Below are 18880 nucleotides of genomic sequence, written 5' to 3' on the forward strand. Positions count from 1 at the left end.
TTGGTTCAAATCGAGGGTGAAAGAAAGTAGCCAAAATATAGCCATGTAGTCAAAACCTTTTTTTTTCTCCCTCCACCAGCCTAAAAAAGCAGCCAAATTGGCGCAATGTAGCCAAATCTGGCAAACCTGCTGCTAGCAGACAAACAGGTTCTTGCGCGTCCGCTCGACTGCGTCTGTTGCTCGTGACATCAACTAACCGGCCAGGTGACGTCACGACGGCCGCTGGGGATAGCGGGAAGGCACGAAGAGGCGTACACGAGCGTCTGTTAGTGGTTTACCTTCGCCTAGTCAACTGGTACTGCCACGGCGAGACTCCGAGCGAACGCAGCGGCGACGCCTCTCCGCAGCGGATCATGTGGTGTGACGTCACGCCTGCCACACTTGCGCTCAGGCGGCTCAAGGTCAGTGCGACGCGATAAATGAGCTTGGGATATATGGCGTAGTTGAGCATTCGCTCTCAAAATGCGATACAAGCGCATACATCGGCAAGCTTTAGTCATGCGTACGTTGTGCCCGTAATGGAGTTGCAAACGTAACATTGCGTTTCGCATAGTGCGCATGTCGAAAACGTTCTGCGCACGCGCGCTACGCGAAGCGTTGCGTTCTTACGTACCTAACACCGTTACGGACGCTACGTACACTGCACTGTCACTCACTATTACCAGCGACTACGGTGAACTGTGCAGAAGAACTGCACCGCGCAACCTTCCGACATATTGTACTCGTAAGTTAGGCGTGATGCTTCCACGTGATTTTGTTTCAATATAGAGCAAAGATGTGCATTGTTGAATCTAAGATGGTTGCTTCCCAGCATTATTGGGTCTGACCATGACATTTAATGTTTGTTTCTGGAGTTTTAAGCCGCATTGGTTGCAGAACGGGATTGACTATTCGTCTTTGAAGCAGGTGCCTGTTGTTTACTCTCCAAAAAAAAAAGTTTCTTCCATGGTTTTGATAGCTGAGCTGACGGAATATTTCCAAATGTATTCCCTAAAATTGACTTGCAGCTTCCCAGTAAAGTAAGCTCTGCTATGGTTGATTGTATCGATAAAAAACAAAAGCTGCGAATTATTCGACGGCTCGTCTGTACTTCCCCCGTACTGATCGCATGCCTGAGCTGAAATGGTTTGTTTGCATTCGGCATCCTGAAACAACTTCTTCTGTGACCTTGTTAGCTCATGATCAAAAGGAAGACCTCAAGAAGGCCCTACGCATTGAAGACTTTTTACAACAGCAGCAGTGCTTACCTCCATGTTTCGGCATAGACATGTGACAGAAAGAGAAAATGCACGGAAGTAAGCGAGAAAGGTGGCCGGTTTACTACCCTACACGGGATAAAAGTAAAGTAAGCCTGAAAGGAAGGGCCCAGGCGGCGGTAAGCTGATAAATGTAAATCGCGCACACAAATCACAGGTGGTCGTTAGCACCGCAGCAGCCCATTTTTCCGGCTCATGAACCTAGCAACATAAATATTGAAATTGCTGCCTGGCTTCCTGTGACAATCGTTCAACTGTATTTTGCGCTTACGCCGGCCCTTTGTCCGGTACCGCCGGAGAAAGAGACAGAGGCAACTAGTTCGACCAGATTGCAGTATCTGGTGTGCTACTCACTCCTTAGGAAGTTTTTCCCTAATTTTTATTTTATACTAATAACCAAGCGAAAAGGGATAGCTTTCGCTAGAAATTGACGACCACATCTGCTTCATTAATTTTATTTCTATAAAATAAAGGAGATAGGGGGTGGAGGGGAGGGGTGATGTGGTTGAAGAGAACACTTGGCTAGCCGCATGAGCTAGCACAAAGGAGGTGCGCAATCGTCCCGCTTTCGCTCGGGGTGTCTTTGACACCCAGAGTGACAGTGGTGGTTAGTAGGAAAAGAGAAAAGAATAGGCGTGGTACTCTGCCACGAATGGCATAGCAGAGTTTCTTTACACTGTGACTGGGGGTTCAGGTGGTAGGGGATGCTGACTTGGAGCAAATAAATGACACGAGTGTTGATGAAAGTGGTTAAGCTCTACAAAGCCCAAATATCTGACTGTGGACCAAAGGCCGAAATATAAACGTTCTGTCGTACCTCGAAAGCGAAATCAAAAACGATTCTTCAGAGCAGTGTTCGCCGCTAGGAAATGCTTACATCACGAAACACTGAAACAAACATCAGGAGCTAAGACACACGAAGCAATGCTGGGTTAGAAGCTGAACGGTATTATTGCTTTTTACGCTTATTCCAACAGAGAGCAACCAACTTGCAGAACAAACTTGCAATTCGCGGGCTTTTTTTTTTTTTTAAACGCCGGAAAAAATCCCCACACGGTATCTACGTTGCCATAAAAAAATTGGATCGGTCGTTTTCGAATGCCTTCTACAGCTTCAAGAAATGCACTTGACCCCAAAGTGAATACTACAAAATATGGCATAATTGATCTTAGTTAAACAATTAAGCGCAATATAAAAATACAGGTAGTTTGCACTATGTAGAGCAAAGCTTGCACTATGTAGCGCAAAGTACTACGCATCCTTTGTACGTCACCCGTTCAGTGGTATGAACCAACTAGCCCGAAAAAAGGTCTAATTGCCTGGTAGAGTTACAGTCAGTGGAGGCGTAGAAAAAGGTGTTGGAAACAGCTTGACATAGGCGCGACCCCCTTTCGCTTGGCAGCGGCTTCACAGCAAGGCTTCTGAAACAAAGGTAATGACACAGTGAAATGACAGATATACAACAGTCAACAATACAAGAGAAAAACAGAAAGAGAATATACAATATAAAGATAATATTTGGATTGAATAAACACAGGTATGGCTGCACACACACAAAAAAAAACAACATAGTTGATCCCTCCGGCATTGGAATCGGAATAACACGAAAGTAATACGTGCCCATAAAGAAGTAACTGAATGTTTACTGTACATTGATATAAGAGAGTTCGCACAATGTATATTGATGTCTGGCAGCTATAGCACCGTTTAACGTGGATGCACCCACTTTGATGATTGGTGGTACATCTCCATCCCCACGACTAACGTCCATGTTCAATGATTAAACAAACCCTTGTGGTGGCTGTAGTAGTTAACGGTGACAGCGTCATCAGAGAACGAGTTGTGATAGCCAGAAGAGCGTCGCATATTGGACGCAGAACTTGGTCGCCACCCTGCGGCATGTTAAAATGTGATTGAACACCACGGCCGCACAAGAGGGAAACGCAAAGCGCGTCGTGCCGCCCCGGTAGCCCGGCCGCAATTTTTCTCGGGGCGACCGCGTAGGCGGGGAACGCGGTGTTAGGGCCCGTTCACGCTAGCGGCACGGCAGCTCGCCGTTTGCCGTTTGACGTTCTCAGGCTGCCGTGCGCAAGCGATTTCGTTCGCGCACGTGAGCCGTTCTTTGCCGTTCGAGACCCATTTTCTCGCCGTTCTCCGGCTGCCGGAGAGCGACGTGGCCAATCAGCGACGGAGGAGTGGTTGCCATGACTACGGCGCGCCGCGTCGTCTGCTTTCGGTTCTAAAAGCTTTGAGCTGCTTGCTTTTTTTTTCCCGCGCTTTTCACGCTAGAAGTGTCCATGTCGTCCGTGTCGTTGCCAGGCATGGTTCCAGCAGTCAATAAAGCGTTTTAGTCTGTCCGGCATTAAAGAAAGCGTCGCGTAAAACCAAATAAAGTGTCCCCAAGCTGGCGCCAGGTCAAGTGGCGCCAGCTATGGAGGATTAGAAACAACTAACAAACACGTAATAATTGTCCTCCGAGCATTCGGAAGCGCCCATCTCGGCTCGCTAAGCCTTCAGCATCGATTATTTGACTACGGCTCTCATAAACAGCGCAGTATCGGCACGAATACATTGCTGTCGAAGCTTAAAGACATGAATCTAAAGCAAATGGAAGCATGAGCTCGGAGCTTACAAGCTACAGAGCACATGGCAGCCACTTGATAGATTCGAGGTGGACGACAACCGCTTTTAGCAGTGCGGCCATGTTTTTCCGAGTCTCGTCGCCGAAGCTTGCCGTGCAAGGTGGACAGCTCTCGCGCGTGCGGCGACGGACGACGTTCTGCGGCACTGCGCCGTTGCGGCAGGCTTGCCGCTAGCGTGAGCGGGCATTACAGCCAGGTGAGGCAGGCGCGCGTCGCAGAACTATTTTTGGTTTGATTAGCGTGATGCTATGAGCGAAGCCGACGCTTTTACGACGCTTGGGTTAAGGTCACCACCTCGTGGTGTGTTAAGGCATTCACAAAATTGCACTTCTATAGAAAACGCGCCAAATGGGACGAACGTGTAACGCGTTGCAGGTACTAATCGCGCAGGCCTCAGTAATGATGATTTTACTTTACTTTGCCGCTCCCAGAGGGCAACACCAACACGCCGACCGGAAGAGTGGTAGATATAAAAGGCGCGTTTGTAAAGCATTTGGACCCTGTGGCCGTGGCGCAGTGGAGAGCGCGCCCTTCATCTGTTGTTGCGGACCGAGCGGTCGTGGGTTCGATGCCCGTTGACAGAACTATTTTTCTTTGCCATCTGATCGTGTACATTATTTCGACGTCATTTCCGTGACGGAAATACGTCACTGAAGTCTTGGTGGACCTTGGCATAAAACACTTTCGTGTTAAAAAAAACATGGTTGATCCCTCCGTCATATGAATCGGTATAACACGAAAGTGAACCGTGTCTTCACAAGAGTGTCGCTGATTGTTTATTGTACCAACGCCTCCTGTATTTCTTTTTCAATGCCAGTGGAAACGCTTGCTCCCCAGTGGGAACCGTTGGTCCGCCTTAGTTTAGGAAGTTGTCGTGGTGCGACACCACGTAAAGGGTATGACTGCTTACACCAGACGTGCGTCGGAGTGTACGCCGCTGCTGTTCCCGTGGAGATGCGGTAGACGCACCGTCCCTCTCCTATATCCAGGGGCGTAGCCAAGGGGGGTTGGGGGGGTTCAACACCCCCCCCCCCCCGAAATTTTTCAGTTTTGCTTGCGTATATATTCACGAACACATACAAACGCACGCACGAACATACATAAAGTATGGACCCCCCACCGAAAAAAACTTCTGGCTACGCCCCTGCCTGTATTATGCGTCTGTCAGATTTGTTCCTTCGTGCTGCCTCCTTTGTGGCTCGAAGCAATGCCGCCGCTGCCTTACAGCACTCGTGTGGCAACATTCTAAAGCCAGCGCATGCAGCAGCGTCTCAGTGACGCGTCCCCATAAGTAGCGCGTATAGCGCCATGAACGGAAACGCTCCATCTCAAAACAACGCGTCTCTTAGAGAACCAGCGTGACAGCGAACACAGTGATCATGAAGGCTCATTCATGTTCAGCCACAGTGATCATGATCAGCCGCTTCCTGCATAAGATCACGTGCCACGTTACGCCCTCTGTCAAAAAGAGTGTTCCACGCTCGTCACCTTGGCTATACGAGCAGCGCTGGCTAACACTCCCAGGGATTACACATACAGAAATACCCAACAAAGTGGACGGGGAAGCGCCTTTCGACGTAGCTCTATTGGTAGAGCATCGGACGCGTAATTCGAAGGTTATGTGTTCGGGTCCGTTTAATTCATTTCAATTTACATAATAATTACTACAATGCAGCTGAAGACAATAACTGATGTCCCCTATGCTCTCCCTGGCCTAACTCTCCGTTGGATTCATTTCGTTGGGTGTAACAAAGAAACGAGCGCCTTGCAAAGAATTCCCCTTCTTTTCTGTAAATCTTACCCGGCATGGTGGTCTAGTGATTATGGCGCTCGACTGCTGACCCGCAGGTCGTGGGATCGAATCCCGGCCGCGGCGGTCGCATTTTCGATGGAGGCGAGAATGCTTAAGGCCCGTGCGCTTAGATTTAGGTGCACGTTAAAGAAGCCCAGGTGGTCGAAATTTCCGGAGTCCTCCACTACGCCGTCTCTCATATTTATATCGTGTTGTTGGGACGTTAAACCCCAGCCATTATTATATATTTTCTGTAAATATTGAGGTTTAGAACAAGAAAACGACACAGGACGGCAGTTGACAGCGCTGTTTTGTTGATCCCCTCTAAGTTCTTCAGTCTCCATCTCATTCATAAAAAAAAGAAAAAAAGAAGAAGCAATAGCGAATTTCTGAAACAGCATGCTGTGCATACAGTAGAGCGCCAAGCCACTGGAACCGCCGCTTTCAGTGACATCGTTCCTCTTTCGCGCACTCTGAAGGTACACACGATGCTGGTTAATATTTAAATGCTTGTTTATCTATGAATGCTGTGAACCAGCACATCCATAAGATAATCAGATAACGTTATATCTAGTGCTGGTGTTTGTGATTGCCATATTGAAGCAGGACAGCCATGAAAGAAACTAACAAACAAGGGAAGGTTTGCAGGACAAATAAAACAAGCCGCTGTAACAATACATGAAGCTCTGCTTCGATGTTCCTGATGTAGTACACTCCTATAATTGTACCTCGGTCAAAGCGTTTTTTTTTCTCTTTGTTTGCTTGGGGGCAGTCATGTCGCTTCTGTTCTTCACATGCATGACAGTATTTTTTTTTCTTTAATTTGGATAGATTGGGAGAGATAGCGAAGAACTGATCAGTAGAATTAGGCAGCGCCATCTTCTTTCATTTTTAATCCTTCCTGGCTCAGAGGAGTCGAGCAGACTGCAGTCGATGCATTTTTCTCTCCGAGATGCCCCTGACAGCAGAGATGCGTTCAATAAATGGCGACGCTGTCACCTGTCGTTGCTCGCAGGCCATCCATCTCCGACCATCACATGGCACGTTGGCTACTCGGCGATGAACCGCGCCGTGACGCAGCTTCAAGGTGAGAAGACGCTGTCGTGGATCGAGCTGCAGCGACTGGAGCGCAGTCACTTCCGCACGGAGGTCACGTGCGCCGCAGCCAGTGGCACTGGAAACCAGCCCATCAAGTCGTCTGTCACCGTTGACCTCAACCGTAAGTTTGAACGACAATGCGCATCCTTATGAGTTTCACTTATATCGGCTTTGCTAAGCATCGCCCTGACGCTTTAGCCTTCTTGCAATTTTGGCTCTGGCTACCGACTTCGTCGTGCGTGTGCCTAATTCCATCAGAAGTTTATGCAATATATTCGTACAAGACATTGTGCATATTACGCCATAAACTGACGTGAGAGATGTAGACCAAACTATGTACTCCATAAGATTGAGCAGAACAGAGGAGTTTTTGACTAGGCCGTATCAGTTACCGTGCTAATGAAGCTCGGAAGCATCCATAGTTACATTTAAAAAATCGCACTCGTATTTAGTTTTATCCTCTATGTTGGCTTAGGTGCTACGGTGTAGCGCTGGTAAGCACGAGGGCGCAGGTTCGATTTCCGGCAACTGCGGCCGCATTTCACTGTTTGCGAAATGCGAAAACGCCCGTGTATTTAAATTAAAGTTCACGTGAAAGAACCCCCGGTCGATCATATATGATCAGAAGTGTCTCGCATTCTTCTAAGCTAAGGCTTAAGTGAGTTATGGTGAAATATTAGAAATCGTTGAACAGAGAATATCGCTGGAGCTAAAGTTTTGACAAGTGATCAGTAGTCTTCGTCAGGGCAGCAACTGGCTTTCCTAGCAACGTTTTAGAGCGAGAGCTCTACTCCTCCAAGTACCAACCCAGAAAGCGCCTCGTTCCATGAATCTGACCTTCATGCTCAGCTAAGATCACCCCAGCGTCGCTGAGCGGCGTCAGCGCCTCAGAAAATTGTTTACACATTGCCCGCGGAATAAAAATCAGCAGCACCTGTGCACTTCAATTCAATGTGCGCTGTGGCTCATATGATCAATCTTAAGGAGTGCATGGAAAACACATGTTCTGGCGTTCTGCACGGGCTTCGAGACGAAAGGTTTGGAGACTCCACTAATTCTGACGGCGAGCTGAAATGCACTTTAGAAATTTATGTGGCCGTCCACCAGCGCCCTAGCGTAGAATTCCGTGATCCAATGGAACGCACTTAAGGAGGTCCTGAGCCACTTCTCAAGGAAATCATCGATTGACCTCTGTATCGGATTATATTGCCTCATGAATCGATCGCCGCAAAAATTTTTCGAATCCGTCAAGAACGAGCGGAGTTACAGAGATTTCTCACACGCTTTCAGTGCTTTCTTTCTTCATTCGTCCCGAGGAGCGCGCTGGAAGCTACACAAGCAGGGCCGACACGGGCGAAAGAAGTTACATCGCGCGCACATCATGGCCTTGAGCGCGCGTCATGGAATGTGATCGCTCTCTACAGCTGTGATTCCGGTGCGCGCTAGTATTGCAAGTGTGTAACTTTATCAGACTATATATATATATATATATATATATATATATATATATATATATATATATATATATATATATATATATATATATATATATATATATATATATACACTATTTACAGATTTGTTTCAGTGCAACCATACTGGGCGGCAGCTTGCAGTTTTGTATTTTAAAAAAAAGAAACAATCGAACAGAGCTACGGTAGACATATACGCATGAAAGCGGTTGGGTTGGTGCATTCGACCTCTCATGACCTGATTAATTCACGTCACGATGTATAAAAAGAAGAAAACATTCGGTAAACAGCCTAAGTAGACGGCGCCCGGCACGTGGCAGCACTCCCTGGCAAGTAGCGCATCTGATCCAATCGCCGCTCTTGGTTTATGCCAGCTATCTGCCAATAGCAGCGATCTGCTTTATGACGAAAAATCTGCTATTTGACAGCCCTCTGAAGAGGGTGTACGGACCTCTGTGTGAAGAGACGGTTCTTAAGAAAGTGGCAACTTCGCGCTCGGCTAGTGAGCACTCCTTGCCGCGCACGATTTGGCTGAGTTGTTCACAGCAGTGTCTGCTTTCCGTGCTAGATGTTCTTTTACCAAGTACGAGGAACGGTACAGGACCCCTTAAAGCGACATGCGGCGCGCGCTGTTGCATTTTCACAGAATGCCGCCTGCTCCTTCTTCCCTACCTCTTAGTTTGACATCGTGCACGCTCCACTAGAGGAACCTGTGAAGAAGAAATACTGATTACCCAACCGACAAGACACGGAAAGGCCCTTGAGAGAAGCAGATGCTGTGTTCATGGGGGCTTGCCGACACGTCCTTCCTCACGTCATGCTGCCTTTTACTTTTAATAAACGCATATGAAATAATCAAAATTAGTACCGTCACATGAAGCTTCCTGCGTGCTTAAACGACACCGGGGGAAACTACCGATTAGTAAAATATATGAGCCAGACAGCTATGTACATTAAGAAAAAAGTTGGTAAAACAGAATATGAATGGGAATCACGAGCTATTCAAACGCAAGACTAAGAAACGAAACACATCTTCTGTTTCTTCGTAATGGAGGAAAAGGAATGGAACATTTACTTAATGCAGGAGTCTCATCTCAATCCCAAAACTCCAAGAGCACAACTAGCTTAGCACGATTTCAGAGCTTGTCATTAAGAGTGAGCCAGCAAGACAGCTGAATCAACAGTTCCTTCCACCACCAGCGCGCGCGATCTATACGATCCCATCGTGAGCATAGGATTGGATGACATGCCACCGGGGTGCTATACTCTATACTTCTATCGCTAACAGAAGAATAAAAAAGCTTCGCGGAAGCGAAGAGCCACCTCTTAGAGTAGAGATCGGTGTCACCGTAGGTGCGGTGTGCGATTTACACAAACACAGCTGTTCAGAGGAAGGAAGGAGGGCTTGCATTCATCAGCACGGCGCATTCAAGTATTGTGCACGCCCGCAGCCACGTTTCACGAAAAACGGATTTTTGTTAGGTATTTTAGATATAGACCATCCACGGTGCTATTATATAGTTGTCCGAAAAATGAAAAACTTTTTTTTGCCGAGCTTTTTAAAAGCTGTGAAAAAATTAAAAGAAATTAATGGAGTCATGTAAATCAATTCATTCAAATATTTCTTTGTCATACATCGTATCTCCCCATCAAGTTTCACTGCATGCAGGGTTGCGGTCGATATCAAAGCAATAATATAGCCGACAATATCTCTCCACTGTTCACCTGAGAGTCCACGTATGCCTTCCTTTCAATCCCTTCTACAGCCTCGCGGCCGGAAAAGCTCTTCACACGCGGAAAACGCGTGCTCTAATCCCCCGCGCGTGTCTCGTAATCTCTTCCCCGTACTGAAACTCAGGTGGAGGAAATCTTTTTCCCGCGACATTCGGCTGCGGTTGCCTTTATGCCTTCCGTAACGTGCGCCTGAGGTCCAGCATCTTCAGGGGCTGAACCACGGCTCTGACTGCTCTGCCCCGGAATCTGCAGCGAATTCTCGACATCTGCTGTGGTTGTATCTTAGAGGAAATCCCACTGACGGAAATGCGCTTAACGGTACCATAATACGGACAGACAAGCCCTCAGATTACACACAGTAAACTACAACCGCTAAGCTCTATCAGCCACTTATGCAGCCTCTTGACAAAGGAGTGCCGCATTTATTTCATATTATGCCTTATGGAAAAGCATGCCCAAAGAGGTTTCCGACACCCGCAACAAAGACGCGAAGGCAATTCAATTTTCGGACCTGCCCCGAAACAACGTCACAGCTAGCAGTTCGGATCGATGATTGTGACGCAATGGTGAAAATGGATCGTCGGCAGCACCAAATTGAGTTGCGAGTGGATATTATCATTTCTAAAAGCGTCGTGTGGAATTTTTGGTGGAACTTCCTGATGTTGCGCTCCGCCACGATAGTTTAGTGGTTATGGCGCTCGGCTGCTGACCCGAAGGTCACGGGATGGAATCCCGGCCGCGGCGGCTGCATTTTCGATGGAGGCGAAACTGTCTGAGGCCCGTGTACTTAGATTTAGTTGTACGTTAAAGAACCCCACGTGGTATAAATTTCCGGAGCCCTCCACTACGGCGTCTCTCATAATCATATCGTGGTTTTGGGACGTTAAACCCCAGATATTATTATTCCTGATGATTTGTAAAAATGCGCATGCGATGTTATCAGCTTTCGTATAATTCTAAAATTATTGCCACAGTGTAGTTCTCGGCAGTTTACGATACTATAATCCACAATGCAAAGAAATTTTGACAGAAGGTCCGCAGTGCATCCTTTGTCGGAATTGCATATACCGTTCTATACAAGGCATGCATAACTAAGCCATCACAACGGGCGCTATATTGCCTGAAAAACGCATTTACATTTGTGAATTCCTCTGAGATACGACTTAATCTGGCTAGATAATGCAGGCCCCGTTGGATTGTATGGTTCCTATGAGTTGCCATGTTCAGTTCGAATACAAAAATAAAGCTAGTATGAGCTATTTCGCACCCCCAAACGCGTTGTTTTTAGAGATTTCATATATTCAGGAAACACATTTAAATTGTTTTTTGTGTATTCTTGCGGCTTCTGTTTGTGTCGTATGCAGTAATTATAACATGAAGGTACACACTATGACTGCCTTGCCTATGCTGTGAATTTTAACTTCTCTACTAACTGCTTATGGTTACTTTATCGGAAGAAACAGCATCTGTCTGCGAATACGTTTGCGTGTTTGCATGTGTTGGTATGTGTGCGTGGATATGCGTGCTGGCATATGTGTTAGTATATATGGTTGTGTGCACGCACTTCTGTTGCACACGCAGAAGTATACGTAGACATACGTGTAAACGAGGAGTGCTGACAAAGAGAAAAAAACTGAGATATTGTGATGTGGATTACAGTGGGACATACCAGTGTACGCTTTCTCCAAACCAGCGATATGAGATAAAACGTGCTTTTGGTGCTTTAGGAGTAAGACGCGCCATACACATTTATCATTGAATGCAGTACTCGTCTCCCATTTGAGATGCCATACATTCTAGGTACATGAAACCATCATTCATTTATCTTCAATGGACCCCTCTCGACGATCTTTAAAGCGCAAGTAAAGCTCACGAAGTTGGAACATAGTTTTCGAAGGCATGAGCTCAACGCTGTCTCCGCTTTGCTAAATGCCGCACCTTTGTTTGAGGCTCGCAGTTTTCACACTGTCTTGACTACACGTTCTGCAAGCTGAAATTATCATACTCGGTAAGGCCTCATGACTGCTTTCTCCTCTTCAAACGTTTAACTAGGGCATAACATTAACCGCGCTGCTATGACACAAACAGAGACATGGTGGGTGGACGGTGCTCATAAAACCCGCTTTGGAAGTTGGGCGAGTTGGTACGGGATCATCTTCTAACAAACTGCGCAGCAGGACAGGACACAAGGAAAGAAGAGACACACGAGCGCGGACTCACATTGAAAATACGTAGCATGATTAAATAGTGCTCATCAAGGGTTAGGTGTCCCTGTCCAAAAATAACAACTTAACAAAAACAAAATAACAGTTAAGGATTTCAGTCACGGCCGCATAGTGCACGTGGAGCGCAGATACGCAAGGTAGGCACCGTTTATCAGGTCCCCTGAACATACAGGAAATCTTATATCGGTGAATGTGGTAGATGCATTAATATGAGGTTAGGGGAACACGAACAATTTCTTTCCAAGGCCTCGGACTCACATTTACCAGCGCACTGCCTAGAGCGTAGTTGCGAGCTGGTCTTTAATGATGCGAAAGTTGTCTCCAGAGAAAGCAGACACACAGGCCGCAAGATAATTGAGGCCTTTCATATCAGGAGACAGGGAAATGGGTGTATTAGATGCCCCTCTGTCAGTCTGACGAAGAGTTCGCGTATCTGCGCTCCACGTGCTACAGTTGTATACGCGGCCGTGATTGAAATCCCATATTTTGTTTTGTTAAGTTCTTATTTTTGACAGTAACACGTCATCCTTAAATGGCACCATTAAAGGTTGCTAGGTATTTTCAATAAATCAATTCTGAATCTGCGCTTGTCTGTCTCTCCTTTCTTTCTGTCCTGTCCTGCGGCGCAGTTTGTTAGAATGTGCTCATATAAAACGGGATTCGTGCTCTACAAGTTCTTACGTTTGCCATGCAAATAATCTCTGCCTTGCGACAGTGATAAACACCATACCATTTCTATGGCAACTAAAATTCCATAACTATTATATTACAGTGGCGTTATTTCTGCAACAATCTTCTATCCCAGACGACATTGAGACGCAGGCATCTGTGGGCGCAAAATTCAAGTCTTTAATTCACAAAGCCGTTGTTACGATGTACAGTGGCTCTTAAGAACAGACACTGAGCAATCGTAATAGCGAGCCTATTCTTGCACAGTAATCTGTATTTAAAAATACTTATAAGACAAAATAAAAGCTATAGGGATAACAGTAGCAGGATGGTGCAAATGAACCTTAACCTTTTCTTGTCGTCAGTTTTGTTTGACTAGAGGCCTAGGTCTCCTAGGGACTCGCCGCACTATACTTCTCGGCGAAATTCTGCACGCGGTGCTGATTAGAGCGTAGCCTTCTAACAACCACAGAATCTTTGCACTAAGGGTACCAGCATCTTGTCCTTACCAGTTATTTGCATTTGGCATACCGACATGATCGATATTCTTCGTAAGCGCGCAGATAGGACGCCTAGATTTTACAGGTGCAATTCTCATTGGTGACGTCGGTGAACCGGCCCAAAACACAAGAGAAACACCGTTGTAATATGGTAGGGGCTTCGTGGAGATGGCAACTCTTCTGACGGAGCAGCAGTTCCCAACCAGTGAAATAACAGGTATCACAGTAGCGGCGATCGTAAGGGCCATCTGTCACGGATGCCGCAACATTCCCGTGGACGGTGGGCCAGGTTATTACAGACGAAATGTTTTGTTAATTATGTTTCTACATTAAGTTCACTAGCGCGAGCTGTAGACACCCAAAAGAAAAAAATATCAGACGAATGGAAATGAATATTCCGATGCAATGGTCTAATCAGGATATCCCCTTACATTGAAAGCTAACTCGTTAAATCCGTCTCCTCGTGTTCGCTAATCATTAGCCTTCCATCAAAATATGTATTTCGATAGCCTTCCACCGAGCGATCATCCCTTCCACTGGCTTGAGAGAAAAAGAGTTTAATGGTAGTTGAAGATGTCAGCCCTGCTATATACGAAGTCTTCCACTTAAGATTAGGTTCCTGAGGTCATAATAATAAATAAATAGCGCAAAAAGCAGAAAAGACAGGAAACCCAAAAAGTCACAGTTTCGCCTGAAGGGTGAAGCAATGAATGCGATGGCAAAAAGTTGGAATGTCACGGGAAGAACGGTAAGCACTTAGAAACTTGCAGCGCGCTGCTCAAACACAGAGAAGGACGCACGAAAATAACGCACAGGATGCACAGAACGAGCGCAAATTGTCACAGTTGTTACTTCAACTAGCCCCTACTTTAGCTCTCCTAGCTAGCAGCTCACTCCTTTCGCAAACGCGGCCGCTGCACCGAGCAAAGTGACTTTCGTGCGGTCTATAGCTTCAACGCAAACTTTGCGGTGAAAGCACAAGACGTACAAAACTCCCCCTCATGAGATGAGCGCGCGAGCACGGACGACCACGTTCTGTATGTCAACGTAAAAGTCGGAGGCGCACATTCCAACTCCTACGAAACACTAGAGAGTTTTAGAATTGAGGACCCAAGAAATCTGCGAGCCACCAGGACGCATGCGCAAAACGCAAGCCACTCTTGGACTCTTGTGCACGCGTTGTCCCAATAAGGAGCCTTCATGTTCGCGCCTCCATGCCGCCGTCTGAGTTTTTTCGACGGAGGCACGGAGGCGCGCACAAGAAGGCTCCCTATGTCCCAAGACCCTGCAGCGCCTTAATTTGGGCGGCGAACAAAACCGGAGAGCGCGCGACCCCAACAGAAGAAAATAAAGACGGCGCTTGGTAGTGGCGCTTGAAGCCACTGCTCGTGCTCCCTTCGGGCGTCAATTGTGGTCACTAAAATAAAACTTCATTTGGGTCTAGTTGGTACATATTCCCGAAGCTAAAATTACAGCGCAAACGCACTTCTGTGTCCTTCTTACTTCTTCTTTACTTCTTTGTCTTTGCATCCATCTGAATATGATTTCATGTCTGCGCGTATCGAATACACTATAATCATTCGTTCGTAGCCTGGAGAACGAATGACGCGTGGCGTAATTGTCTAATGCGGCGCGCTACGGAGCACAGGGTTGAAGGTTCGAATCCCCGGTCACCTGCTCCGGTATTTTTTTCTGTATTCAGTTTACTTGTGGTTTTTATTTATATTTACATGCATATACATATACTGGACATGACGGCGATGGCAAAAATCCGCCGAGAGTGTCCATATAATTGCTATCGCAATAAAATAATCTACGAGTGAAATAAAACCCGCGAATGACAAAGCGTCAAACAACGTCAATAAGATTGTACTAGCGTTAAAGGGACACTAAAGCGAAACAATCACTCGGTTTAGTGCGATAAATTGTGCACTGAGAACTCTAATGTCGTTAATTTCGCCATCATAGGTTTATTAATAGAGGAGAAAATCAAGTTCAAAGTTTCATTTTTAAATTTATCGTATTTTTACGCCATTGGCTCAACAAAATTGCCCCAAACTTGGTATGTTAAGTCTATGGCGCCCTCAGATGACGATGTACTTCATTTTTACCGATTAGGATTTACGTAGTCCCTAGTAGGCGCAGTCAAAACATGTAACGCCATGGCGAATGGTGCGGGAACTTCAAGGTAGCGTCGCCACCCACATTTTGTTTTTGCGTGTTTTCTCGCTTACTAAGCGTCTTCTCGCAGCAAGCGTTGTGTTCTTGGTATCGCGAAAGAGTGCTTTACTAATATGAGAAAAATCGTTTTGCCCTTTAGTGTCCCTTCAAGTGTAAAGGCAAGGCATTCGAACTGTGTTTCCATTTTTTTCCCAGTTACCTAAGGATCAGTAAATACTATTTCTAATATGTACCGAGTAAATTTCGCTGATGACCGCAGGATGTTGTAGAGTGGACAGCGGCAACGCACGCACTTACATACAGTGTCTTCTTGCTTATATAGTTTGCGCTCGTTGGCAAGATTGGTAACAATGCGAGACCCGTTCATGAACAGTAATATTTCGCAGTTTTTGCGCTTGTCAGCATGGATAAAAACGCATGGTGAAAATGAAAGTAAAGTGATTGTAGTTTATAACTTTAGTTTAAACGAGCACTGAAAATTATGTAATAGATGCTCAGAGGTCTAATGAACTTCGCTGTCTGTTTTTGCTTCTGCAGCCAACAAGGCTATACCATATCAAGTTACTTCGCGTGCACTCACGACGGTTCTTTGAACTCTATAGAATGTTCCGTGAAATATCATCATGCGCTTGAGTGCATACTTGCTGCGAAAACACTGAACACATCAGAATGGCTCGTTCGATTTTTTTATCTCTTATGCCTCATTTTGAAACAAACTTCTTTGTTAGAGCTAGAATGTTGTCATGCTATATTTGAAAAATGAACGCATCGTTATATGTGGTTTATTTGTCGCACGTCATGCAACTATAGCTGTCTTTTAGGACTTGGTACGATTTTCATTAACGCATCTGTGTTAATTTGATCATCGAGTTTGTTCGTCCTATGTGGAAAATAAACCTAATTCCGAGAGAATTGCCCACAGCGCAATGTTCTCCAGATTAGTTTTTAATCCCCGGATTTTCTGTACGATTTCAAGAATATACTGCGCTGATATAACAGTCGCCGTTTCGAATGTCATTTGTTATCATTTCCTTAGCTCTATCAAGTGCACGGCACTTCGTGATGCGATTATGCGATGAGTACTGGAGTAGGAAAACCACTTCCAGCTCACCGTATTAGCAGCGTTGTTTGCTTGGAAGAACTGCCCGTCTTTCTTTTTTTTCGGCTCCCGCACACAGACTCGCAGAAGGAAAACCAACAATGGCTGCGGAGCTCGTTTCTCAGATCTCGGCACCCACTCGGTCAAAGCAATCTGCTCTGAGGGAGAAACTCGCGAAAGCTGTAACTTCTACTTGAGGGTGAAAATGAAATAGCTCGAAAGAAGGAAATCCACCACTCGGGCTCAATTCAGAGGGACTCCGCCGTAAGAGTGCACCCGCTTAGATGAATGAGGTCTCTGCCGGCAGGCGCGAGCTGAGTGACGTGACACGGTCGTGCGGGTTAGGTTTGATCGACGATGCGGTTGCTCGGTAACGACGGAAGTAAACAGGAAAGCCTCTACAGACGTCTAGCCAAAGAAGACTACGCAAATTGACAGCAAGCAAAACAATTTGGATGGATGATACGGAAGCGCGATTTATGTGCCGCTATGCTTAGCAGCAGTCTGTGTCACAGTTTTGTTTCTAGAGCTTGGTGCTATATTTTAGAAATGCTAGACCCTTATTGCGTCTTAGGCTTGTCCTGGACAATGCCACTGTAGCATACACGGCTGGATGAAAGCCAGAAAAGCTGGTTTTAACCTAGTTCAGACGCCTAGGGAACTAAAATTTCCAGCACAACCATATTTTCAAACACGTTGGCTTCTGCGCAGACCTGTATATAAAAAAAAACGTAATAATATGTGACAAGCATTCTTCTGCGATGTTCTGGCTCTAGCTGGGCACAAAAATGAACTATTCATACGTGATATTCACTGCACATAACAATTTTCAGTACTATAACAAAGGGTATACCCCGAATGGACCCTCCACCGTACACTGATTGTATGTCAGCCCACTTATGACAAAAATAGGCGGATCACCGAATCCCCAGCACATTTTTCTATTTTCTTCAAATAGACGTCTTCTAACGCACGGATGTGATGTCCTGACAACAGTTGACAACGTCCTGACAGCCTGACAAGAGATGCACGCTCCCGAAATAACGCAGACTTGTTGAAATGTGCTGCTCCGTCCATGCTTATGGGAGAACTCGCATGCGCAGCACTATGCGCTCTGCGGAGCGGCAGTGCACTCAGTGCGGCCACGCATCGAATAAAACCACCGAGAAGCATGGCTTTGTGTCTACACTCTAAACAAAAATAACCCGAAAAGGGATGATGAAAACATTCCTTTATTAAAGTACAAAGAAACCGGGGAGGGTCCCTATTCCGGGACTCCTATGAGAACCTCTGCGATAGCCCGGGCCCGCAGTACGAGCGCCCGACAGACCTCGGGGGCGCCGTCGCGAAGGATGCGTTCCCACTGCTCCGGAGTACGGGTGGACCGAAGGATATGGGAGGGGAGGGAAGTAGGCAGCGGTGCACTCTACGGTGACGTGAAAGGTTGTGGAGTAAACCGCTTGCCCTTAAGCGCATTCCCTTTCGTGTATTTTTTTTTTAACAACGTACAGTCGAGGTAAAAATTTACTCTCATGCTGACCAAGCTTTTCAATGTAGCAGGGGTAGTATTCTTTTACTCCCTGTTAGGTTTCTCAGCGAGTACAATGCGAGTAATTTTTTACTGCCTTTACAAAGTTTCTCCGATGATTTGTGACAGTTATTTCTCAGTCGAGAGTTTCTTGTGGTTCATGTAGTAGTATTTATTCACTGCAGTAGCTCAGTTTTCGCGGCTATTTCTGATGGCTGCAAAAAAAAAAAAAGATAAGCTGTGTGATCGCATGATGAGCCATCGTATTTCCAAATAGATCGACATCGAAGGACGCAGTATCGATGACATTTACAGAGATAAACACACAGGGTGTTTTTTTTATAGACAATACAGATTTGTACAAAACTTCTGTAACAGTCAGGCCCTTTTCGTTTTCGTACATGAACTCTATGTCAAGGCAGAAATAGTTTTCCGCAGTTAAAATGGCATTGACGTGACTAATTCGCAAAAACTCGTTAATTATCTTTTTAATTATTGGCTTCAGGGCAGTTTATATAAGAAAGTTCTAGTGCGTGCCAATTTCTACCATGCCGATTTTTTAGAAATTGTGAAAGTTTCGCGTCATTAGCGATATTCGTCATTTTAATTTTAATTTTAAGGCCGATACCGAAACTGACCGCACCAGGCGCGCAGGAAGCGCAACTCCTCTGTTACATAAGACCG

General features: G+C 46.0%; 1 protein-coding gene across 1 annotated transcript in view; it reads left to right on the top strand.

Annotated features, from left to right (window-relative positions):
- LOC119387280 (uncharacterized) overlaps positions 1 to 7111 on the top strand; it is a 59151-nt gene extending 52040 nt beyond the window's left edge. The window contains exon 2 of the mRNA XM_037654622.1: positions 6706 to 7111. Within this exon, the coding sequence (XP_037510550.1) occupies positions 6706 to 6941 (236 nt within the window). The 3' untranslated portion in view covers positions 6942 to 7111. The remainder of the gene's footprint in view (positions 1 to 6705) is intronic.
- The last annotated feature ends 11769 nt before the right edge of the window (positions 7112 to 18880 follow it).

Source organism: Rhipicephalus sanguineus, chromosome 1, assembly GCF_013339695.2.
Source record: "Rhipicephalus sanguineus isolate Rsan-2018 chromosome 1, BIME_Rsan_1.4, whole genome shotgun sequence".
Taxonomy (NCBI): Eukaryota; Metazoa; Arthropoda; class Arachnida; order Ixodida; family Ixodidae; genus Rhipicephalus; species Rhipicephalus sanguineus.